This window comes from Alligator mississippiensis, chromosome 6 (genome assembly GCF_030867095.1).
Source record: "Alligator mississippiensis isolate rAllMis1 chromosome 6, rAllMis1, whole genome shotgun sequence".
Classification (NCBI taxonomy): domain Eukaryota; kingdom Metazoa; phylum Chordata; order Crocodylia; family Alligatoridae; genus Alligator; species Alligator mississippiensis.
In genome coordinates this window covers 100,519,791-100,546,011 of record NC_081829.1, presented here as the reverse complement: position 1 = coordinate 100,546,011, position 26,221 = coordinate 100,519,791, and the positions used below count along the sequence as shown (strand labels likewise).

The window sequence follows — 26,221 nt, the reverse complement described above, 5'->3', positions numbered from 1 at the left end:
ATTAAAAATTTAAAAGTACTTATCACATACATTAAGACACAGCTTATTTAGTCCAGTCAAAAAATCAGAACTGCGTTAAAAAAAATTAATGTAGTGCAATCAAACCAAAAACCTTAATTTGTGATCATAAGTGCTCTACTACATAAAACGTTGATCATAGCAAGGAACAAAAAAAGTTCAAATCACACAGTACAAAAAAATCTGTAAATAAATATAAACTACAGTACAAGAGAAATATTAAATTATACAATTCCGTCAAACTGTAAACAGTATATTGAAATGAGGTCCATAAGAGTAAAGGGGGTTCCTGTTTTTTTTTTTTTCTTTTCCCATGACACTTGAACTTCTAGAGGTCAGAGAGAAATGCCATTTTCCATACTCTTCAGAGACTATGGGCTATATAAATAGAGCGAGGACTCTTTTCAGCTGTAAAGCGTCGGATAATACAGCAGAGGTGTCGCGGCAGGTTTGATTTCGGCGGGCAGGCCCGGCGCTACGCACGCGAGACCCCCGCGTCTTCCCGAGCACGTGGGAGCGATGCCGCAGACCGCCGGCGCCGCCTCGCACCTCTGCCGATTAGCCGAGGGGTTTACACGCTGGTCGCACGGACACCAACTTTGGCAGAAGGGCTACTAATAAACTCAAAGCACGCCCGGCCCATTGGTTTCCATCACAGTGGCCAGTGCACAGAATTCTCTAAAGACATTGCATAACTAGAATGTGGAGGTCAGACACCCAAGGACCAGTGCTTGAATTTAGTAGTAGCAGCGAGGGGGAAAGAAGCAAGAGCCACGTTAAGGAACTGCCTCCGGACAGCGAGCAGAAGCAGTCGGGAATGTATTTCGGTTTAGCTGCGCTGGCTAGTAGTGGCATTTGAAAATATATACGTTTACGATTACATCTATGATATATATGTATATAATATAATACATATTATATAATATATATAGAATTTTCTTACAATACAATACTAACAGGAACCCCCATACGATCTGCTCAGTAGTAATAACTGAATATACAGAATGCCACTATAAGTGTCTGAGGCACTGTGTGCTGGAGAGTAATATGCAGCTTTAAAATCCGTTTGGCTGAGTTATACCTGGATACCTGAACTGAGTTTTAAAGTTGACATTCATCAAGGATGTGCTATCAGCACGTCAAAAGAAAAGCAAAACAAAATACAAGTCACTGCTAGGTTTAAGAATAGAGTACAAGTACCTGAATTGAGTGAGGATAGTGTGTAAACTGTCCCTGAGGGTTTTTAAACAGTGTGTGTACAAGTTGGATTCCTAAGAACATTAGTTCAACTTACATTGCGGACTGATAAAATACCAACGCCTGACGATTGAACGAGTGGAGGTTAGAAAGAGTTATGAGCAAACACTCAAAACATATTTTATACATTTTTAAAGCAGCAGTAAGCTGCTGTAAGCATACATCCCATCCGGACAAGCAACACCTGGGACTCAGATAAAGGTTTCTATTTGCAAAAAGCCCATCATATATCAATAAGTAAAGAATATTCACCTGCTAAATTAGAATGCACCTAGTTACAGACTAGCAGTTCAAGATTAGGTTTTTTAATCAAATACTTTGCTATACTTTGCTATTACATACTAAAATTCCTTAAGCTCACTAATGCTGGTATTCTAATCTAGTTAGGTTTTTTTTTTCTTTTAATGTTCCCCCTTCGGTTAAGAAATATACCGTTCCGCAACTTAAACATTAAGATCCATTTTCAGTCCTCTGATGTAAAAAGCATGTCAGTGAGTTTATATTAAAAATTTACATGGTAAAAAGGCTTGAATTTCAGCCAAATACTGCTCATTCCCTGAAGGCATAAGGGAGAAAGAATCCCTACCCATTTTCCTAGTGATATATTTGTCAAAACGAACACTAAACAACGGCCTAAAATGATGTTTCATTTTGGGAAACTTCCCTCCTCCCTCCCCACCATCCCCGATTCCAAATTTCAAGCCCTGAAATGGTCTTTTGAAATGTTTCTTTCAAACATCAGGCATCTGCACGCCCGCTGCCTGAACGTTATAAAATATTGTAGTCTTCTTTACAAGACAGATTCATCTCTCAAGAGAACTTGTGATCTGACCAGAAAAGTGGTTAATAATGATCTCAGGCTGTAACACTTGCAGTATCCAAGACTCTGAAGACCAGATAAATTAAGACTCTAGTGCTGTTAACAGAAAAAGTGCTAAAATTCTCCCTTTTCTGGTAATTTACCACGGGTCAGCCGCGCTTTCATGGCGACAGGCAAGTTGACTGCGCACGCTCTCGCGTGCATAAAAACGATCTTCAAAAATCTTTGAGAAATGTAGCACCGGTTATTTGATAGAACGAGTAAGAGCTGTAGCAGCTGTGATGTCTTTGTTTTTTGGGGCGGAAAAGAGAGACTCTCGGTCAGATTTGATCTGGCTAGCGACCACTAAAATTCTCTTCCGACGCATCTGTCCACGTCCCTGTTCAAGCTCCCATCGCGCCTGCCGAGACCGACGTATTTGCAAAGATAATTACTTAGAGCCTTGCAAAATTCCATCACTCGCTCGTTAGGGACAAGTGAGGCATGTTTTGTAAAAGACAATGAAATATTCCGGGCAAAATTTGTAAAAGTCCTTCGCCACCGTAATAAGGGTGAGAAACCAGAGCTTGCAACTGGGCTCGTAAAGTTTCATGAGGATTATATAAGGCTATCTTAAATTGAAGGTTTCCAGGAGATTACCTGAGTACGGGTGTAATTTTGCAGGACACGAAATCCATGACTGCTGTAATACTGGTATACAAGTCTTGCCCTAGTCAAACCCAAGGATCCGCGAGCGAGGTGAGCGGTGGGATGTGTACATGCGACTGCTCACGGGGCTTTTTTGGTATATGTGGAGTGTACCTGTGGATCAGTTTGTCTGAGTGGATAACATCTCTGTTTAGTGATCGAGATATGATGAAATGTGTATATATTACATACTTAAGAAAGAGTAAATCTAGTGATTATAATATTTGCTACATCCAAAAGAACCACAACTAACTAGCAGTGCATACTTTCAGGTTTCTGCAGGATCTAATTTAGAGTTCTGAATACGCTTCAAAAGGACCCGAAAACCTTGGCAGGAGCCAAACCCATCCCGGAAAGGGAATCCTGCGGATGTAGCTTGTGTGCTCCTATCGATCGACAGGATATCAACCGGCCCGCGTCTCGTCGCTGAAGCTTCTCTGTGGGGAAAACCAAGATCCTCCCAAGCCTCACCAAAGCGTAGGGAACACAACCCTCCCTGTGCTACCTTCCTGTTTTGGCAGAGAATTTAAGACAAAAATCACCGTGACAAATAAAGCTTTCTGTACAGCATAAAAAAATTCTCCTTCATCAGGTTTGGAGCCGGAGCTGGCGTACGCCTCCCGAGGATGAAGAGTCCCGATCCCGTCTTCATTAGAACAAAAACTCTCCATTTTCTGGATCAGAGCAGCACTGCTCTGGGCCTAGACAAGGGAACTGCACAGCATTTCCCTTCGCTCCAGGAACACATTCAACGATCTCCCCCACCACCCCCGAAAGCTCAAGGACAGCCCAGAAGAGAGACTAAAACCTACGCCGACCGAAGAGACGCAGCTGGGAGCATGCATTCATTCCACCTGTCACCGGCACAACCATCCTGTCCAGCGAGCACAACGCCGCTGGATCTGAACCGAACTCTGCCGTTCAGTCTGCCCCACGCCTAGCGCACGGCTTCCCAGGTAGCTTCGCAAAACCCTAACCAATTCCTGTGGGAAGGCAACGCGCTTCTCAGCATCTCCACGAAGGAAACGCTCCGACTCTTGCAAACGCGGGTCCGCCACAAATGGCACGACTCGTCCTCCGTCTGGCCCCGACCGGTCTGAACGGCCACGCGCGGCTGCCTCTCGTGCGCCCAGAGCGTCCTCGCAGCAGCTTGGGCAAGAACCGCAAAGAAAAGCTCCTGATACGACTGGAGAGGCCGAACGCGTTACCGAGCGAGAGGCAACGAGTGCGCACCTTTCGTGAAACCCGTTTCAGGAAAATTTAGGGTAGGAACACTTCTGGGGATCTCCCGACAGAAACCACCTAGCCCAAATGCTCCCTGCCTCTGCAACACCCAGCTGGAGCGTGCGACCCTTTCCAGCTGTGCTCGAGTGCCATGGCCAAGGTAAGGCTGCTTATTACAACGTAGTGGGAGGAGGATCCAGCTGGCTGAAAGCGAGGTGACAACGGTCGCGGACTCGCCGGGGCACTAACAAAGCACTCTCACGTTTCACAGGTCCAAATAAAATCCGCTACACTTCACACGTGTTGAACTGTACGACAACCAACTCCACACCAGGACCCGACTCGTCTTCAGCGACATGCTGCAGCAAAGCTTGACCGAGCAACATCTAAACTTCGGCACGATATGCAACTTGATTCTTCGAACTGTGTACACACAGAATAAGGAACTCACTTTTCTAGGCTGGGAACCAGGGAGAGGGATTCTCCTTCGTGATACCTGGACTGAAAAACCCAGAGACTGCCACAAGTATTTGATTCACAGTTTCTTGGTGTCAGCCTTTTCCGACAACATCAACGGAGCACACAACAATACTGCTGAATCCAATGACCACAGCTGATGGGCACCCTCAGGAAGGAGTGAACATGAGCACCTGGGAACGCCGGACGGGCCGGGCTGGGCCGCCTGCTCCCGAGAGCAGGAAGAGGGACGAGGTTTCCACCCTGTCTCCTGTCCAACGGGCCCGAGTAGCAAGCGTCCACTTACCGGTAATAACTTGAGAAACGAGGCTTTTGTTACAGACGGCTGCGAGCCGCAACCTTCCCACCGCAGCACACGCTCGACTGGGGGGTCTGGCCACGCAAACTGCCGGTCAGCAGAAAATTAAGCATGCTAATGGACAAACATTACTTCCAATTATCTATTCAAAAGGATCCCAAATACTACGCGCACGGCTACACTGAAAGCGCCTGTCGAGAATGCGTCGTGAACGAAAGAAATCAAACATCAGTAATCACTGCAGCACCTGGAGTGAGACCAGTCACGGGATGAATCACCGCGGAGAAAATACGTTCGATGGACTTTGAAACAAAGATTTAACATTAAAAGGTGCACCTGAATATTACAGACTAAATTTACAAACCCTACAATAAGGTAAAATATATATCTTTCGAATATTCAGCAGCTTTTTTTTTTTAATTTGTTTTTATTTTTTTGAGAGGCTCATGAAATTTTAAAAAGGGACCACTAACGAATCTCAACCATGCTTCACAAAACAATAATGGCTATTTTATATTGCAGTTACCAACGTAATGCAATTAGTGCTTAAAAAATAATCTACACTTTTTTTTTCTCTTTTTTTTTCTTTTTAAACAGAGACCTTTGGAGGAAATATGGTTGTTCAAAAGCTTCTCGGGAAAGAAAGATTACCTGAATATTAAGTTCTCACAGATCTCAAGTGTTAACATTTAAAAGCTTCGCAGACATGAGTATTACAATCTTCAGGTCTCAGGACGTTTATCTGAGAAAGTTAAGCGTTTGGTTTGTTTTTTTAAATTCACTTTCTAACCAAAGCAAATAATAAAAAGAGTACTCAACTTTTCACTGTCTATTTACAAGCCTTAGCCTACAGTCGGAAATGACACAAGACAAGTTCTCTTTTTGAACTGCAGCATTCAAGGGTAGGCACACCATTCTTCTGCTGCACGATTGTCATCCACTTAACCATACACGTACAAAATAGTCACGTTAGTAAAATGATCACTCCACCGTACACTATAAGGACAAGTTTTATAAAACTCAACTCATACCTCACCTAAATAAAGACAACTGCCAAAAGGTTAAACCTCTCCGAACAGCGTTATGCAAGTGTTGCACTTCTAGCTTGCAGCAAAACCTACCGCCCTCACCTTCAACCACCGATGAACCCGCCACGCATTTCACTGCACCTTTATTGCAATCCCCAGCGACACTGGAACACACTGCAGAGTCTAGCTACCGAACGGAAAACTGCTTTAAATGCGGCCGCGACAGCTAGAGAGCTAAGAGGAACCAGGCTTTCGAGTGTTGAAATAGAGTAAGTAAAGAAAAACACAGCATACTTGGGCCAAGAGCCCAGTCCTTCTCAAGAATGAGCAGTGCATATTTAAAATGACAGCAATGGTGTGCCTAACCTCTGAACATAATAGGTTGCTGGAAAAGATATATATATATATATATATATAGATAGATAGACAGATAGATAGATAGGTAGATAGATAGATATCTAAAACAAAAAGGCTAATTGAATTAACCGCTCCAGAATTTATTCAGCAGCCCTGGGGCTATCTACGTCGTCCTCCAGTGAACTTTGAGCATCCACTTTCAATCACCAACAGCGCTTAATGCTCTCACACACACAAATCCCAACGCTTCTTTTGGTCGTGCACCTAGGACAATGGCAGTCCTAGCAACCTTTTGCACAGATTGAAATTCAGAGCAAATCGTTTCTACCTGAAGAACCAGCCATTCTGATTTGGTCAAACTGTAGTAAGTCCAGTAAGCTGTATCGAGCTATTGACCGCTCCTGCAGAAAGCATCAAAGACCAAAGTTCTGTACAAAACTTATCCTGGATCTAGAGAAGGATGAAAATATCACTGTCGTGGAAAAGAGTGGATTCGTGGTGTACGGAGTGCTTATATGATGTTTATCTGCTTAGGCTAGCGTGCTGCACTAAACCACTATTAAACCAACAGTAGGTAAAACAAAAGAAACCCCAAAAAAACCAAAAAAAAAATAAAATAAAATATATATATATATGCAGGATATACAAGAGTATTTCCTGCTACTGGCAACTGTAGTATTTAAAAAGGAAACACCCATTGGGTGTTCGACCCTGACAGTGTTACAGCTAGATATGATGTGGAGCCCAAATCCGGTCAGGCTACCTGCGTGTTTTATTTCTTCCCTGAACATTAACACAGCTCCTTCATTAGCGTGGATATTTGGGCAGACTATTGAGGTTGTCGTGTTCATGAGATCACGGGTTTGTTGTGGGTTTTTTTTGTGGTTTTTTTGTTTTTTGCAAGATCACAGTAATTTGTTCCACGTACCCCCCTCTCCCCGATTAGAGTTGCTTAAACTAGTTGTTGGAACCACACCGTTCAGTAAACTCTGAATCACGCCTGTAAAAAGTGTATAGGTTGCAAAGAACCACAGTTCTGTTAAAACGAGGCATACCCTAATACATCGTTTAGTGTACCCTGACCACTCCTGACCACGAGGAGCTCGTCTTCCGTGAGATAAGGCTACATCCTCAGACAGGTGAGTCTAAATCTCACCCTTAGAAAGTATCAAACAAAATTACAGTGAAGGTAGTGTTACTACGTCATTAACCGAAGTATTTCTGAAGGTAGTGTATGTAGTTTCCCCTCCCCGCCCCTCCGGGTGAGCACTAAGCAGATTGCTAATGGTACATAAATTGAATTTAGAAAGAAAATGGCAGAAAGCCTAATTAGACCCGATTGATTACCTATCTAATAACCAATCTCCAAGTTCAAGAGCTCTGCCATTCCTCAAAGAGCTTGATTTACCTTAATCCTTCAATCAACTCGATGAAAGAAAGAAGAAGAAGGAAAAAAAAAAAATGTTTCTGGAGAATGTGAGGCATTCTGAATTACAAAATGACAGTCTGATTCTCATTCAAAAAAGCCTGGTATACGAGTGAATCGGTTTAACGAAGTGGACTTGCTTTTTGAAAGGCAAACATGGAAAAAAGAATTCAAACAACAAAAGTACAGGCAGGCTCTACAGGTAAGGAGTCCACTTCCACGTGTCTGCGCTCTTTAGTGAGGTAACTCAGTTCTCTAGAACAGTAGAGAAACATGCAAAGGCAAAAAAAGGGGAAAGAAAAAAAGACAAAGAAAGAAAAGGTGGGGGCAGATTCTGAGCCAGACCAGGCTAGAAAATTTACAAATATGCGACATTCAGAGCACACCTTTCACCTGTGTCCACACGAATCTACGCTAGGTGGCAGAGAGGAATGAGGTGCACTCGGCGGTGGTTGAACAATGCAGTAGTGCTCACCCAGTTTGTAAAGTAATTGGCACTCTACAGCCTCCCTACTCATCTTTTGATTCATTTGCACTTTGTGCTGCTTCTCCCTGGGGATCTAATTCAATCTTTACCGAAACCTCCTGCCCCTCCGACCTCATTAATTTCATTTTTTTCTTTGGAGGGTTTTTCAAAGTGCCCAGCCTCTCTTTAACTTTGTACTCCAGTGTACTGTGGGGAATCCCATAAATACTCTGAGCTTTCGAAACGCTCATTTTCCCGCTCATAACCACAGAGATTGCTTCCTCCAGGATCTCGCTGTTGTATTGTCTGTATCTCCCTCTTTTCTTCCTAGGTTGCTTGGAGCCAGGATCTCCCTCTTGATCGGAGGTGGGATATGGCTGTCCAGAGGTAGACTGCTCAGCATCTGAGCCCCAGGAATCTGGTCCAGCTTCCAGCAAATTTCTCCTGTTTTGCTTCGGAAGAATAGCCCTTAACTTTTTACTAAGCGCGCTCTCCGTTTGTGAACCCATTACCAAAGAGCTATAGCTGTACTGGTCGCCAGTGCGGGACTCCCATGAAAGGTCCATGCCTCGAACTTGTGGTATCTTTAAATCCACAGGAGACGAATGGCTCATGTCCTTTTTCCCATCCTGTTTAGTTTGAAGTGCCATTTTTTGAAAGGCAGAGTTTTCTGTAAGAAAAGGAAGGTCACTGATGTTGCTGAGTGCACCATTTCCCCTGAATTTCATGCGGCTGAAATTGAATTCGTAGTGTGGTTTTGCCCAAGAAGCCTCCCTGGATAATATTAAGTGCTGTCCATGATTCTGCAGTCCAGATGGCCCATGGCTGGCAGCGGTAGAAAACTGGTTTCTGCTCAGCAGCTCTTCGCTAATCTGCAGTGATCGAGCCAGCGGCACTTTAAGAGCTGTGGAGTGGCTATAACCTTCCCTGGTGCCATCCTGCAAGCTTCTTGGAGGTACCCCATCACCACTCCGGTGTCCCTCTGGATGGTGCTGGCTGGGTCTCCCAGGTCGCCTAATTGGATGGAAGGAAACTGATGTGAGCAGAACTTGCACAGGTAGGGAGGGATGGGTGAGAGGGCCACTCCTTTATTAGAAGGCCTTGCTTGGGTAACATCACTTTTTGTGTTATTTATTTTTTTTCTCTAATTTTTTTTAGATTTTTTTTATTTATTTATTTTATTTTATTTTTTTAAGTCTCAGCATCAGTCATTTAAAAAAAAACAAAAAAAAACCTTGTTCGCAAAAAAAAGAGAAGCTTTTTGGGCAAAGAAAAAGGAAACCTCGTGGCTGGTCTCTGGTTGGGTTCACAAATTCTCGGAGCAGAAAAGGCTTCGCGCAAGCGCCTGAAAATAGCACCTTAATTATAAATTACAAAGTAATAGTCAGTCTCCATAGATCTATACACGACTGTGTTACTAGTGTGACGTTACCACTAAACAAGCACAGTAATAAAAGAGTAAGCCAAGTGATACACAATGCGACATGATCGACACAAACGGGACTGCCGCTTGCAGCGCGTACCCCCGGGGGGGACCTGGGCCTTGTTTGGATACACCGCATGCAAGAGTTGCTGCCCAGGACCAAAAGGCTTAACGGGACTCAAAGGCGTGTACGTGTTGTACGCTCAGCGTACGAGCTGGGATGCGGCAGATCACACACAGACACGCTGCCGTGCACTAACCTGAACTTACCCCACTTCTTCCTTTTAAATACAACTAATCGCAGACACGCGCATCCCCGAGTCGGTTTGAGATACACCGAGGCTAAAAGAAACGGTTCCTTCTTACCTCCAGAACCGTTATTCGGGTTCCAACTCTACAAAGTTTAGTCCATATCCAGGGTTAGTAACAGGAAAAATCAGTGGGGGTTTTTAATCTTTAGAAGTACTTGTTTGCGTTTCACACGCCTTGCTTTCAAAGGGTGTTCTCGTAGCAAGGAAACACTTGTTTTTTTTTAATATTTTGCTTATCAAGGCTAGTTTTAGTCATCTAAATATGCCACCGATCAGAAGCGAAGCAGGCTAAAGGATCAAAACCCTCAGTTCTTTCCACGTTCCAGACACGCAGTCATGTAAAGGAGGAGACTGGAAAGCACGTCAGAGGGAAGCAATTGCATTTTGAAGCTCAAGGAGAGGATGAGGTCTGAAGCCATCCCGTTGCAGATCAGGTGAGGCTTTTCAAGGAGAGGAAAGCACCGCAGGAAAGCTACGCTGCGCTTCTGGAGCGCTTACATTAGGCCCTTGGCTGTAGCACCTGCAGCGCTCGCTAACCTCCCTCCAGAACTGGACGTGGCTTAAAAGCTGTAACTGGCTAACACGAGTCCACATGGATGCTGAACAAAATCCATCCGTCCCAAAGAACGGCAAGAGGCACAGCTCGCACTGCCGCTGGCTCTTCAGATCAACACTGTGCTACAGAGCCAGCGGGGAACACGGTGCACTAGGACACTGCCCCAAATGTTACCGAACCTAAGATCGCATTGGCAGCTTGCAGGGGCACAGAGCGCCACCCCTAATTCGTGTCAGACGGAGCAGACTGCGGTCGCCCTCACCTGCAACACACCTGTGCAGGCACCTCGGATGGGTCCTAGGTGCGGGGATGCAGCATTTCTGGACCCCAACGGCTCTGACTCAGACAGAGCATCAGCTGCTGGGACCTGCGGTCTCCACATGTCCTTCCCCACCTTAACACACAAACAAGGAAGCAGACAACTGAGCCGCAGGGGCTTCTGCTGCCTCGGCAGCAAGAAAACAGAGATGGAAATAACCTTTTCTGGATTGAAATACTGAAGAACTAGTTGGGGGAGGTTTCTTTTAGAGGTGTGGGCAGGGGGTCCTCAATACAGGGGACTGCACAAGCAAATACTTGAGATTGCAGTTTTTACTGCCTGGCAATAGGTCCTGAAATAATGCCATTGCAAATCTGGATCAAAAAATATAGTGTAGGTTAGTCAAGTCAATGGTTGCCAGTACTAAGTTTTTAGCTGTTAAAAATCCAACAACTTGCAAAAGACTTTAGTGTAAAGTCAAACCCAAGAATTAGATATTTTGAGGTAAACTACCTAAAAGACTTATTACTGCACTCCATTAGTCAAGCCTTCTCCGCTTATAGTGAGGTATTGCGGTAACATCTTTGTCAACACGCAGAGCCCCTTTACTTTCAGCCTGTCCCCTCCAGTCCAAACGCCTCGTTCCCATCCGAGGACACAGAGCCAGGAGGCAGGTGCAGCTATAATCATAAATCTGGAGCCTCGAAGCAAGTTTGCTAATAGAATATTCTCTGGTACCCTGAACTAATTGTGGTAAAAATGCTGCGATTTCCTCTTTTAAACGGGCTTCATGCTATAGAGAGCTTACAAATCGACTTCCTGCTATCGTATCGACTATACCGCTGACGAGCCGGAAGCTACCAGGCCTTCTGTAGCGCTGCCTCTCAAAACCAGCATCTGCACACGCTACGCGCACCTACGCACGCTGCTAGTCACTGAGTCCAAGAAGAAAGTAAAGGGAAACCTGCTCTCGGAGTAAACTGGCCAAAAGAAAAGTATTGAATTCTAACACTTTTTTTTTTTTGAAGTCCTGTTTTACAATCAGCTTTTATTTGGCAGGTGGGAGGAAGGTTGTGGGGGGGATTTGGAGGGTGGGGAGGGGGGCAAAGGCCCACATTAAAACGCTCATTACTCCAAAGGGTTAAACCAAGATCAATCAGTGTGAGCTGCCGGGAGGCAAAAGGTACACATTTGTGCTAAATCCCCTCGAATGGATTATTAAAACACAAACACTGCTTTCCCTTACCCGTTCCCTGGAGTAGTGGAGCAGCCTGGGGAATGGCTCAGGGAGGCGCTGCCGGCACAAGGGCTCTTCTTGGTGGACAGATCAAGCACTCCGTCTGTGGAGAGAAAAGGATCACTTGAGCGCAGGAAGGAGCAGGCGCAGCTGAAACCACCTTCTTTGGGGACTAACTGGTACAGCTGCTTTTCTGTTCACACCCCAAAGGCGCTGCGGGTCAGGAGCCCAGGAAGACGCCGCTGCCAGGGGAGGTGAACCGTTCAGGACCGAGACCCAGGCGACAGCAACGCTAACCCATAGGACCAGCTACATTTAGAGAAAAACAAATCCTGAGGCTAGGCCTGGAATTCATTGCTTTGAGGCCTGCTTCGTTTCTGAGCCCGTGGAGGGGTGTGAATGGGGTCATTTGGGGTGGAAATTCAGTCTCCAGCGCCAGCCACACAGGCCTCGGCCTGCCAGCTGGGAAAGCACCTGCACCGCTCTCCCCCCGGCCCCCATGAAGCATCCCAGGGACTTCACTCTCCTTATCCTCCACGTCCCTGGAAGCAGAGTCGCAGGGCTGGGAAGAACCTCAAGTGCTACTCTGTCCCGTCTGCCCCAGGCTCCTCTTCCACCCCTCCAGTGAAGGGCATGCCACAGCTCCCCGGGAAACACCGTCCCTCTGCCTTGCTGCTCTAGCATTAAGGAAGCTTTTCTCCAATTTCTTTTACCGAATTCTCCACGTTCCCCTGTCCCTGCAATCAGTCCCCTTTTATCACTCCACTTCACGTCTACGCTTACTTACACCTTGGAGTTTCTGCTCCAGTTTCCAGACCGCCCTGAGTGGGGCAGGTCATCTTTGCTTAGGAAAGCCAGGCCTCCAACCTGCCAGAAACAGCAGGACTACAGCCATCTTTAACACAAGCAGCCTTCTTTAAAAGCAGCTCAGCTCTCCGAGAGGATTGCCAGCCCTTAAAAGCGAGGCTTGTGGACCAGGTGATGAGGGACTTACCAGAGCTACTTGCCCAACTACCTATAGCTCGAGTAAGCATCAACTCTTAGGTCCATGAGCAATACATGAAGAATGCAGAGATGGTCTCAGATTGCTCAAACTTCTCTCGTGGCATATGGAAAACAAGAAAAATTAAGCTGAAGCCAGCCTTGCAGGGCAGGGCATCCCACCCCCTGCGCTTGGAAAAGCTTTACAGTCCAAACACAAGTAAGCAGGGACTTCTAGTTCTCACCCGGGCATGGCCGAAGAGACAAGCAACTCTTCAGGGCAGTGCTTGCTTCTCAGGAGAAGACACTAAGCAGCACTGACTCCTAACGTTGAAGGAAGCCACATTCATCCTTCCTCTGCAAGGAGGATTACCATGACGTGGGTGCCTGAGAGCAAGCAAGGATGCTGTCGAGTGCTCCCCTTCCTCGGCCCCAGGGGAGATGTACAAAGGTACACACTGAAATGGCACCACTGCAGTAGCTCCGAGAGAGCCTGTTAAACACGGTATTAAGACCGGGTTTGTGGGGGGGGACGGCCTGCCACATTCATTATTTGTCAAGTATTAATGTAAACTGTAAAGCGTAATTACATGGACTAATCACATTATTGTATAAGTAATTATGGAATTAGCAGTGTTAGAGAGTGATGACCTGAAGAAGAAAGCTTAGCAGTTGAAAGCTTGTCTAACTTTATCCCAGCTATATTCTTAGTCCAATAAGAGATATCACCCCAAAAAATCCTTGCCTCTCTTATGGAAATAGCACATGCACAGACTAGGTAAGAGTGTTATGAGCATGGGTAAAGGTTTTCCATGTCTTGTCCGTTCAAGAGCACAGGCCAAAAGCAATGAATCCAGGTCCTCAACAAGCTGTTGATACACATATGGGTTTTGAGCACACAATTTCATCATTAAAAAGGATAGAAAACAAAAAAGACCCTCTAAAAATCTCTTTGTGGGGGGAAAGACTTTGTAATGATCCGAAGAGGTCAATAATTTTCCTTAAAATTTGGTTTAAAAAATCCATGCATGGGAATGAGATTCCCGTATCAAGTCCCAACCAGGAATCCACTCCTCTTGGCTGCACGACAACCTCTAACCTCGCCGTCTTCCCAGCCCAGACCTCCTGGAGGTACGGACAGGGTGTCGACACCACAACTTTCACTACAGCGGCTGCCTGCGGCATCCAGTTTAGCTTCCGAAGGAGGCAGCCACAGACATGGCTGGCACGCGTCCACGGGGCTGTTTCCATGCAGCAAATTCTTGTTAACTTCCTTACCGAAACCTCCATAAATGTACCTCCACCACCGAGGATTAAATAGAATAAAAGATGCTCGAAATACCCATCATTAGTTAAACATAAAAATAGCACTGAGCTTTCAAACATAATCCTTTTTAGTAGGTGCATGCATGGAAGACAATGATTTCCCACTCGGGGGTGCAGGAGCCTTTCCTATTTCTGCTGTGATCGTTTCAGACGCCTTTTAATAACAGATTCTCACAAAGGGCAAAGGGTTAACTCTCAACTGTATATCAGCCTGTTAAAAGCCCCTCAGAATTCAACCACGCTGATGATCCCCCCTGTGCAAAACAGTTTCAGGGAAGAAAAACAACATGCTCAGCTGCCACAATGCTACTCCCTGAATCTGCGTCTTTAAAAGCAGTTGATGGAAAGCAAGGTTTTCTATTTGACACGAGCTCGGCAGCACTTTACTGCGTGCTCTGCAGAGCGTGGCAATTTTTAACGTGCGGGAAAGAAATTTCTACTAAATATACAAACAAGGAAACCATTGTGCAATTCCAGGGCGCTCTCTCTCAGCCTTTGCCGAGCAATTTGCCAGCAAATAACTAGCGTTTTAAAACACACTGAGACAAAACACAGGCCTCAGAACCATTGTTCTGTCAGAGCAAGACAGGGCAACGCTGCCAGTAAACCTCCCCGAGGATCAGATCCTGCCACAACAGCAAGCACGCAAATGCACCGTATGCATGCACCACCATACACCGTACACATGCACACGGTGTACGGGGGTGGACGGGAGCTTGCCGTCTTACCGGCACGCTCACCTCCCAGCTAGCTGGGCGCGCGCCCCCTTGCCCCCCACCTCTTCCTGAGCTGGACACGCGGGCTTTTCTGCTCCTTCCGCCTCCCCCGTCGCTCCCTTATACGCGGCGCGTCTGCCATGCTGCGTGTCCTCCGCGCTTCCCACACCTAGCTCTCTGCTCCCGGCTTGCCTCGCGTTGCAACGGGGTGCGCGACGCTGCGGTCGGGCTCCTACCTTGTTCGCTAGGTTCTGACTGAGACTTCCTGACAGTGAGGTCCAGAGGCGAGTCTTGGTCAGCCATGAGAAGTTTGCTGAGCACGGGGTTCTGAGCAGTTGCAGCCGTGGGAGAGGAGGCGACCAGAGATGCTTTCAGCAGGCTTTGGTTCTTTGTGCTATTGGGCTGGCTGGAGTCCTGAGTAGAGCTAGTTTTTGAGGTATATTCAGCAGCAAACTGCCGGATCATTCGCTGCATGATCTCACGGGCCACTAGGGGAATATTGGGGTCAGAGACCCTAGGACTGTCTGGAAACAGCAGAGATTGGATTTTAGGGGGGAGAACAAAACTTTACGAGGAAAAAACAGCTTTCAAATCAAAACACTGGATTTCACTTTCACAAGGGTGCAAAAGAAATCGAGCATTATTCTCAGGACACTTGCATGACAAACGGGTTCCTATCTTTACCAGGATCCCTGGGTATGACAACTTCCTAGGTGACTGACACCAGGCTGTATTTCCTAAACGTGGTTCATCAATCGCACTGGCCCCCTGGCAGGGTTCAGGAGTGGGGGGACGACACCAGACCCCACGGTGCATAACCATCTTGAGCAGAAATCACTCCCCAAACCCAGCACATTTCCCTGAAAGCAATGGAGGAACTTACCTGCGCAGACCTCTCCCCAGATAGCTGCCGTGGGACGTGGGGGAAGCCATACCCTATGTTACAGCCTCATGCCTTTTAGCAACAGGGCCCTAATTCTGACTGGGGTGCCTGGGGACCACTGCAATACAAACCCATTTTACAACGTCTCCTTATAACATACATTAATTGCGTGCTGTGCAATGGCAGCCAATTTGCCACTCCATCTCAGAGAAGCTAAGCGGTCCTGCCACGGCTGCTCAGACCCCTCCCTACCCTTCATACGGCCAGGGAACGGGTAGTTATCAGAGGACTGAGCTTCACCCTTAATATCTGCAACCTGTTTTAGCGATCTGCCTAGGCCACAATGTGTTGGGGCTCCTAGATCAAAGGGCAGGTGGAAAATATAATGCACAGCACGTTTTAAGGCATGCCCGTTTGAAAGACTTGCTCCTCCCATTACCTTTTGTCACCTTGTGCACTAAATTACGATCGATTCCTGGAGCAAGAGAGGGCCTTTGTATGTGCCTCTGAAGTGCCACAGACATCTGCGGAGCTGTGTGAGAGCTTGCACGTGAAGTCACAAGCAGAGCAAGGGCCCTGTATCCTCCACTTCTCTAAGGGCGGTGTCTAAAGCAAACCCCAAGCTAACCTTAAATAAGCAAAGAGATGCTACCACCACCTTCCTCCCTGTGAAGTTCATTTGTGCAAGTCAAAGGCACTACACCGCTGCAGCTGGTAATCGTACACAGCTACGACAGCATAAACTGCTCCATGGAGCATGTAAAGGTCTGATGCATTTCGGTACACTGCGCCTGCCCTCCGCTGAAGTGGCAGTTTGCTACTGCTGAGTGCGGGGCACACCACGAGTTTGCCCACAGGCTAAGAGGAACGTAAAAGTTTAGTGTCATTATAGTGTTGCTGCAGCCCTAGAGGCGGAGGAAATATGTTTGGCAACACCTTCTGTATTCCCAAACTGGAAGCTGGTCCAATAAAGATAGCAAACCCCCATGCGTCTCCTGAAAGTGTAGGTCTATTTCATATAGAAAAAAGGCCCAGCGAGGCCTGTAACAGAGCAGCCAGAGAGGCTCTTCCCAGCTGGGGTGAGGGCCTCCCCGCTTCTCAAATCTTCCCAGACAGCCCGCTGAAGGGTGTGCAGGAAAGGGCCAAAGACAACCAAAGCTCTTGGAGCCCCCATGGCAGACTTGTGGCACTGGCAGTGGTTGGGATCCATCTCCTCAATAGATAAAGGGAAAGAAGTCAAATGTGTCAAAAAAAAGCTAAAGTTACCCTTGGAGCTATGGAGCCCCTCGCTCTCCACTCACGTTTTAAGAAGGACGTGGAGAATTCAGGACGAGTCCAGAGACAGGCAACAAAAATGATAATGGACTTGGAAGGCAAGTCCTGCGAGGAGAGGGTGGCGGAGCTGGGCTTGTTCAGCTTCTGGAAATGGTGCTTAAGAGGGGACATGAGAGCAGTCTGCAATACTTGCAGGGCTGCCATAAAGAAAAGGGAAGGCACGTCTTCACTCCTGCTGCAGCAAGGAGGATGCAGACCAAGGGCTCGAAGCTGCAACAAAGCAGGTTTAGGCTGGAGACCAGGAAACACCTCCTCACTGCCAGAGCAGGGAGCCCGTGGGAGAGACACCAGGGAAGATGTGGTCTCTCCACCATTGGAGAGGTTCGAGAAGAGGTTGGGTAGCCCGTAGCCAGGGGTGACCTAGGCATAGGTATGCCAGTCTTCGTCTATGGGTCTTTCCCATGCCTGTGGGCACTGGCTGCAGCCCTGGCTGGGGATGGGGACTGGGCTGTGCCAGTGCTCCTGCTGGGACTCAGCCCCGGAGGGTCCTGGCTGGAGGGTCTTGCCCCCACGCTCAGGCTCAGACTGATGCTGCATTTGGAGTCAGGAAGGGATTTTACCCCATGGTCAAACTGGTACAGACTTGGGGGGCTGCCTTCCTCTGCAGTGGGGGCCCTTCTCTTGGGATCTCTCAAGCATTTCTTAACGACCTTTGCAGCAGCAGGACACTGCCCACCGCGGTCCCCCTGCTTTCCCTGCGGCAGGTTTGACGTGTTGTCAGGGCTGACTGTAGGTTGGACAACGGATTAGTCGGGGACAGTTTAGACAGGGCTGATCCTGCCTCGGGCAGGGGTTGGACTCGATGACCTCTGGAGGTCCCTGCCAGCCCTGCTTCTCTATGATTCATAGGTGAAGTGGCTCAAAATAATCTTACTAACTCGTGATGAGGAATTAGACTCAGCTATTTGTTCATGTCTGCCCTGAAAAAAATCCAGCTAACAAATAAAATGCATAGCATTTACATAGCATCTGATCCATTCAGAGCATTTTTGCAAACAATTGAGTATTAAATGTTTAGGAATAACGTACCCTGGCAGTGTCTCTTAAAACCAACCAGGCATTTCATTTGGCTTCCACTACCTAATAATTAGAAATGAAACATTTTACAGATATTTATCAACTCTATATAAATGGTCTAAAGCAAATCATGTGAGCTGTGAAACCCTAATACCCTCGTTCCATCTACTTTATTTTTAATGAAAAGGTTTTAAAGTAATAAGAAAAAACTAGTCTGGTTTTCATTAGATCAATAGGAGGAGGGACTGTCCTGGCACAGGATAAAAAGAACTGACAACTGAGGACCACGGGACAAAAAATATTCTATTTTTATTGGAGTTTTCATGAATATTTGATAAAGCACTCCAGTCTGGCTGCTACAGACACACAGCTGGGGGAAATATGTGGGATTAACTTACTGCACCTGTATGGAAACTATGCCGTTACTCGTTTCGAGCTGTGCGGCCTCCCACCACAGAAATGAAGATGCATGCCATCGCAGACACAGTCAGAGGATGGGCTGGATCCTCCATTGTGCCAAGGCTCCAGGTTACTGGGGGCAAAGTCTGTTTCCAGAGGCAGACTCCTCCGACTGGTTTAAACCCAATGGAGCCGAGTCAGCATCAGCTGTCTAGCACCGTCCTGGCCAAGAGTCTCGCAGCTCTGCCATTCCCACTCTCCGGGGGTGTGGAGGTCCCTAGCGATCCTATGGCGGTGGCATCAATTAAACCAGCTGCTCAATTAATCCAGCTGCAGCAAAGGCTTGGCAGAGCAGCACAGGGAACCACAACAGACTTTCTGGGGAGCTTCCAGGCCTAACCCCTAACCATGAGCCAAGCACAGCTCGGCTGCGGAGGAAAACTAAGCCCTATGTAAAGGAAATTAGTTTAAATGATCGTTGCTTAACCAGTCTATTTGGGTGTCCACACTCCAGGGTCTTGCATCTATTTAAAAAGGTGCCTTGCAAAGTCACAGCACACTTTTCATTTGCTAATACTTGATTTGTGTTCACTAAGCCTTTTCCCAAAATTAGGAGGAGGTTCATTCCTCAGACAGCCCTTCATACCAGCCATGTGTGAAGCTTTCAATTCAACGCTACTTACACCAAAGTAATGGACCTTTCAAAAATGTAAATGATGAAAAGACATTGGCTTTCACTGCTATATGGCTAACTGAATTAATTCCAACTGTGCTAATGCAGAAGGGGTTAAAGCATATTTTCTGCACACACTTTCGCCCCCCTACACAAATCCGTTCTGGATTGAGAAGGAACATGAGAAATTTAAACCCAAAAGGCAATTTTTACCTTTAAAGGAAACAGAAAACTGCTGAAAAGGGGGAGGAAAAGGGGGGAGTTGGGATGAAAATGTTATCTCAACTATAACTATAGTAAGGCAATAACTATCCCTCATACCACCCCACATGCTTGTGTATCTTATGCAATACATCATCGTATATAATTCATCCTTATTCATCTTTAGTCATAAAGGAGGTGCTAAAATACTGTTATCTATGTAAAACACCTTTAAATATTTTGGTCACTGGAAGGACAGGAGGAGGCTTGGCTACAGCAATTTCTAATTTGTAAAGTGAAGGCCTTACACTGCCCCCACAGCCACAGCCAGGCTGGAATGATTGACTTAGCAGATTTCTGCCCATATGGGTTATGCTGATAAGTACAAGGCACTTCTATCCGAGGCATGTTGGGAGGCAACCTACAGAATCCTGTTCCCCTGTTGGCAGAGGGCGCTGGCGTGAGCGTCAGGTCTAAGGAAGACGGCAAACCTTGCGCGCCTCCAACTGCAGAGCTATGCAGGGTTCTCCGGCGCTGGGCTGCTGCTGTCACCCTCCAGATGTTTCACTGCACTGATTTTTCAGCTCTGATTCCACTGATCGTATTGAGACCCCAAACGCACGGTTCTCTAAGCACCGGGAAGTCACCAGCAGCTCCAGTCGGAGAACCACTGTTTAACAATGCCGCCCTCAGGAGAAGCAATCTGCATGGGAATGGACCCCCGAACTAGCATTTCTTCTGCTCCTCTCCTACGCCTCTGAATGCCCCACTCTATCAGCAGTGGCTCAGAGGGACGTCACCGCTGGGCATGCCTTGAACACTGCAAAAACCCAAGTGCTTCTCTGAGAGCAGAGGTGGTGCCCCCTCTCCCCCCTCGCACACGCACCTGATCTGGGGCAAATGACTGCATCTTCAGAGATCCAACCACTGCCCCTTTCAAAGTCAGAGGGCTACAAACATTTGAAAAGACCGTACATACGCCTAAAGCTCAAGAGCTCATCTTTGCGACACCCGCGCTGCATGCAAAGGGCAGAGTAGAGACACTGCCTGGTCATCGAAACCAACCTTTTCTGTAAAAGACTGCATTGAGGAACTCTTCCGCTTGCCTCTCGAACCGAATGATTTTTGCTTGCTCTTGTCTAAGCAGAGCTTCTTGCCCAGCTTCCGAAGCTGGCTCATCCAGACTGACTAAGTGTTCCTGCAAAAATATTTAATGACATGTTTGTAAGATCTTTTTCCCCCTCCTCACACCACATAAATCAATCGCATGCAGCTAGCATCGCTTAAAAAAAAAAAAAAAAAAAAAAAGAATTAAAAAGTATGTACACAATGAGCATTTTACAACAGCCGGTAGAATTGTCTTGATACTTCAGGTTTACATCAAAACCCGTATCAGATAAATAAAAGCACAAAATGCAATGTGTCACCAAGGCTAAAATATTAAATGCAAAACCAAATAGACTTCTTAGTCCTCTTTCAAGTTTAACAGAACTATAGAAAATGTGAGCTGCGTAGGAAGGAGAAAAAGCTGAATGTTTCACCTTGCATTTGGCCAAGAACCTGGTTTTTGAACACACGGTCCTCACCGAGCACTTTTAATTTCTATGAAAGAGCTGCTGAGGACAGAACACAGAAAAGAATCGCACCTCGCCCCCTCATACTGCACCGTGTCCATGCAAAGCGAGCGCTGAATGACTATGTATGTGCAGCGCCAGGCTGTCAAGACTCACAATAGCAACTTTTAAATGGAGTAGTCTTGTACATTCACAATATTACCAATAATCAGAACAAACAGAAGAGCCACAAGCTCTTTCAAGTCCTTGCACAACACGACTGAAAGCAGCTGTTTGACTTCCAGAACGTTTCAGCACAAAAAATGTCACTAGGGTAAAACTCATTTCTAATTTATTGTTCCTGTAGCTTACTCTCCCGGTACTAAAATAACCTCACCTGTGGCCACACATCTACTTCTTGTGTGCACGGATTACAATTCTCATCGTACAGCCACAGATCAGCTTGCCCCTGCTCCCCTCCCAGCCATTTGGGGGGTTTTCTCCACATTTGCACAGCCCCAGCTGCCAGAAGACACCAGCTACACATAACCTGCAACCCACTTGTTCACAGAGGACCGGGAAGAGGGGGTTTCAGCACATCTGCGGTGCGTGTGGTCTCTGGGAGGCATAACAGAGCCGTGCTGAATAACCAGCCCAGAGAACGGATGGCCAGGCAGAGCAGACCACACATCACGTCTCATGGCACGTGAACTACTGGGGACTCTGGCCATGTAGGCATTGAGCCCTTATGTTTCTATATTCACATGCAGTCCTGTCTCCCATTAAAGGCGACTTTCCCAGACTGACAAACCCTCCAAGCCAGAGAAATTGGGTGTGCCAAAGGTTTAAGGAATGGGGAGGGGGAGATGAGCAGGTAGGCCTAGGTGTTCCCCACAAAGGTATGCGACCGCGCTGATGAGGATCTCCGAAGGACGCAGAGCTGCGCAGGGAGCATTTCTTCTGAGCTAAAGACAACCCAGACTGGTCAGCCTCCACAACAGAAGATACCAGCTCACTTGCAGATAAATCGCTTTTAGATCACACCCACTAAAAAGTGCGTCTGAACTGCAATCGCGCTGCGACAGAGCCCTATCAGCAAAGCCCCTGGCACACTACTGGCACTACACACGCATGCATGAGAATAAAACCATTTCACACCCATTTAACTGAAAACGTTGACCAGAATTTCACCACGAACAAAAATTCATGTGGAAAAATAAGCCTGCCACATATCGCTCCATGTGAAAATTATTTTTCAGTGAGACCTTCTTAAACCAACACCGACAGATGTGCATTATCTTTTTGCAAGCTTTATCTTTGCACGTTACAGAGTGTAATGCAGGATTGAAGAAGGGTGAGAAAAAAACGACAACATGTAGAGAAAAATGTTAGCCCAGGTTACGAAGGATCAACAGTCTTTCAAGCAAGAGTGCGTTAAGACAGTGCTCTCAAGCCTTTCAGACTCAGGGCGCTCCTCGCAAAAGGCTGGCTCTTCGCTTTCGCTCGTTTTTTGACTATGAAAAAAACAAGAGACCAATTCTTCTGCTCCTAATAACCCAGAAAGACACAGCAGGGCAGAATGCTTTTCACACTATGGATATGAAATCCCTGGTTTTACCCAATGAATCATACGTAGGTGTTTGTGCACTTAACAGGGCTAAGCGGTAGTGTGTGGCAGCCCACGACACCCTTAAAAGGATCTCGTGGCCCCCCGGGGTGCCACAGCACCCTGGTTGAGAATCACGGGGGTTACAATAAAGCAACTCCAGCCTAACAATCACCTTTTTGTGTTTAAAACCAAGAAGAAAAAAAGAAGGGAAAAATGTTTGCACAAAAAATGCTATTAAACCAGAACTGAATCTCATCTTCGCGTTTCTACAGCGCCTCTCACTGCAGTATCTATGCAGCGAACACGTAGGCTAAGTACGGATAGTCAAGAAGCCCGAGGCTGAATCGATTCAATCTTCACAGGTTAGCCTCAGCTGCGGAGATTGAACCGATAAGCAAGTGAACAGACATTCACTTTAGACCCTGGAAATGAAGCCACATGTCTGCAGGGGCCCACGCCAGACGCCGGGGGGGCGCAACGGCACACCTGCCTGCTGGGCTGAAGCAGACAGTCTAGGCCAGCTAGCCCATCCACCCTGTGAGTGGGGAGGTGCAAAGCATCCTGGGACCCTGGTGGACTGTGAGTTAACTTGAATCCAGAAGGGATCTGGGACAGACGTGCAATAAACCGATTTAACCTAAATCAGCTCAGTCTGATACTACGTCCATCCCGCTTTATCTTAAACTGGTTTGGGCCATTTGGAAAGTGGTCTGTGTGCACTGAACTTCTGTCGCATTACAGATTTGAACCGGTTTCCAATCACTTATACCGGTTTACGCATTACTTCTGTCCCTAGCCCCAGAGGAGACCAGGTGATTTTTCATTTCTCTTTTCGGTGTGATACTCAGAGGTTCACACATGCAGCTCCTGCTCGAGCTACCTAGCATCCTCTGGCTCAAACCCAAGGACTGGAGGGGAAGGCATATCTCTGACTCACCCGTGGTCCCAGCCAGCTACTCACAAGTGAAGAGGGCTTCGTCCCTGTCAGTGTGATCCCACATTTTGCCCATTATCAGTTACAGGAAACTGAAAATGCACCAAAACAGAACAGTTCAGTTTTCCTGCTTACGTTCCTCCAGGCAATTAGGGAACATCAAATACCATTAAATGAGAACAGTGATGCAGCCTAGCAGGTCTCTCTTCAGAAATACAGTTCAGTGGCAGCATGCACTGACATAAAACAACTATAATTTACATCACTCAGATACAGGTGAGGCATTAAATACAACCACAATAGCTTTTTCTAACCTGTTCTGGATAGCATCAAGTTACTAGGGGGCTACAAAGGCTTTCTACAGAGACAAAGAATGGTTCAGAAGATGCTGGGATCATGGGACCTTCCACAACCTCTGATTAAAGGGCCCCTGGGTCTTTGTTTCAGGAAAAAGGGAGCTGCAGTCTCACCCCTATGGAAGTGCAAAGAAAACAGGTAGCTGTCCCAAGTCAATAAAGTCTTTACATATTTTTCCAGGCTGGATCCATGTGTAAGTTTAGGATTGGAAAACATCGTGTACACAAGCACCAACTTGAGCCTCGCGCACCGCCAGACGTTCTGCAGAATTCCCTTGCATTTTCAGGACCACAAAAAATCAAGTCAGACAAATTCCTTCTCAGCTCAGTTATTCATTTCCCTGCTTTTTAATTAACAGAACCACCGTTATTCCAGCCTCTTTATGAGCTGACCTAATGAACTCTGGATAGGTCGGGTGCAACTGTTTCAGAGCAATATGTACTTTTTTATCTAAATTTAGCGCAGTTGATCAGTTCACTTGCCTTTCCACCAGCTTCTTCATAGTAGCATTTTTATCCCACCCTTTCAACCTCCCAAGTCCTAAATTCTGCCAGCAAAAGTTAAAATCACAAGATGTCACTACCTGGCAATGGAAGTTACTATAACTTTTGAAACAGGAAAAGCGTGAAAAAAAAACAACCAACCGTGCTGTTAGATCTGCTTTGTGATACCATATAACACAGCACATATAAAGTCCATTTTGGTCCCACCTCTTCAATATTCCAAAATATTAATGGGGAAAGCACAGTTTGCTTGGTGATATCTTTTGTTGGATCAACTACACATTTGGGAGAGATGTTAGACAAGCTTTAGCCCACAAAATGCCCTTCAGTTCAGGCTGGAGTGGTCAGGTCTAGCATGTCTCAAGTAGACGTTTGGCAATACCTTTTATCGGGTCAACTAAACCTTCTTTTCCATGTCGTTCCTGGACTACTGCGGCTACAGCGTGCCACCGAATGCTGCCAAATGTTACCAGCATCCCAACTCTGTGGGCCATATACAATCCCTTTGTGGACTGGAGATTGCCAACCCCTGATTTAGACCATCTTTCTACACAGTGGCAGGATCAAGAATAAGTAGACCTTCCCTGACAGCTGTTTCGTCTAATCCGGTCTCCAATGAAGAAGATCGAACAACTTGCCTAGGCAGCCAGTTCCAGGGCTTTACTACATCAGCATGACGTTAAATGGTTTTCCAAATTCAAAACCACTCTGACTTAACTGGGCCAAGAACACTCAATGTCTTGCACTAAGTGCATTCAACACTAAAAATTAAACAAAAAGTACGGGGTGTTCGTATTAATTTGTGTTAATGTAGACAACGCGAGAGGATATGACAGAGGCCTCCAAAATCCTCTTCTGGACCACGCGCAGAGGGAACTGCTGTTCACCAAGTCCCAGACCACCAGAACAAGGGGGCACCCACTGAAACGAGCAGGCACCAGGCTTCAAACCAAAAAGAAAAAGTACTTCTTTACGCAACGTGTCGTTAACTCGTAGAATTCATCGCCACGGGAGGTGGTGGAGGCAGAGAGCAGAGCCAGGTCCAGCAAGGACTGGATTAATTCGTGGAGGCTCGATCTATTTAATGGCTGCTGAACAGAGCAGTTGGAGAGGTTTCCTCTGGCATCTCTCAAACAACACAAGGTGGATGGCAGGAAGGGGACCGATCACTCGAGAGCTATCCGGTTCAGTGCTCTCCCTCTATAGCATCCACTCCTGCCACACTGGAGACAGGACACCGAGCTAGACGGACCATTGCTCTGACCCAGGCTGGCTCTTCTTATTTTCTAACGCAGGACTATTAGGATCTCTCCTGACCTGAGCGGGCAGTTCTACCACAAGCGACTCTGTCAGATTTTCATCTGTCCATGTCAGATTGCTTCACAATCAAGCAATATAAGAATTGACCGTTCAGGGGCCAGAGGTGTTTTTAAAATTAAAATCCAGAAATAATCCTGAAGCATGCAGGGCACTGTATATTGCAGTAAACTGTCTAAAATGCACTACAAATCCACCACAACCATCAGAGCTCCAGAGCATCAAAAACAGGATTCGGACTCATTTGCAGATGTTTCATTTGCCAATTTAAATTCTTCTGGGAGTGAATGCTCTGATGGGATCCACAGCAGCAGTGCTTTAGGAGTACCAGCCTTTGGGCGCACTCTTCCACCAAGGACTCAAGGTTCATTCAGAGCCACAGAGTCTGATGACCAAATCATTCCTGAAGCGAAGGGGATGGCACCGCCATTCATGGGCAGGCAATTTGGAATAAGATAAGTGCTTTAGGAAGCATCTGCCAGGCTGGTGTGGCTTGCTAGTGAGCTGCCATTTCGTTCACCTTCATGCATCAAGGTCATTTTACTGGAGCTGGCAAGGACTGGCCTTTATACC

At 46.7% G+C, this 26,221-nt stretch overlaps 1 protein-coding gene across 1 annotated transcript in view; it reads right to left on the bottom strand.

Moving 5' to 3' along the window:
* Positions 1 to 1,140: 1,140 nt before the first annotated feature.
* The window catches only part of LCOR (ligand dependent nuclear receptor corepressor), a 75,572-nt gene continuing 50,491 nt past the window's right edge, over positions 1,141 to 26,221 (bottom strand). The window contains exons 4-8 of the mRNA XM_059730253.1: positions 20,441 to 20,573; positions 18,115 to 18,165; positions 15,104 to 15,391; positions 11,854 to 11,947; positions 1,141 to 9,072 (exon numbers count right to left, since the gene is read on the bottom strand). Of these exons, the coding sequence (XP_059586236.1) occupies positions 8,103 to 9,072; positions 11,854 to 11,947; positions 15,104 to 15,391; positions 18,115 to 18,165; positions 20,441 to 20,573 (1,536 nt within the window). The 3' untranslated portion in view covers positions 1,141 to 8,102. The remainder of the gene's footprint in view (positions 9,073 to 11,853; positions 11,948 to 15,103; positions 15,392 to 18,114; positions 18,166 to 20,440; positions 20,574 to 26,221) is intronic.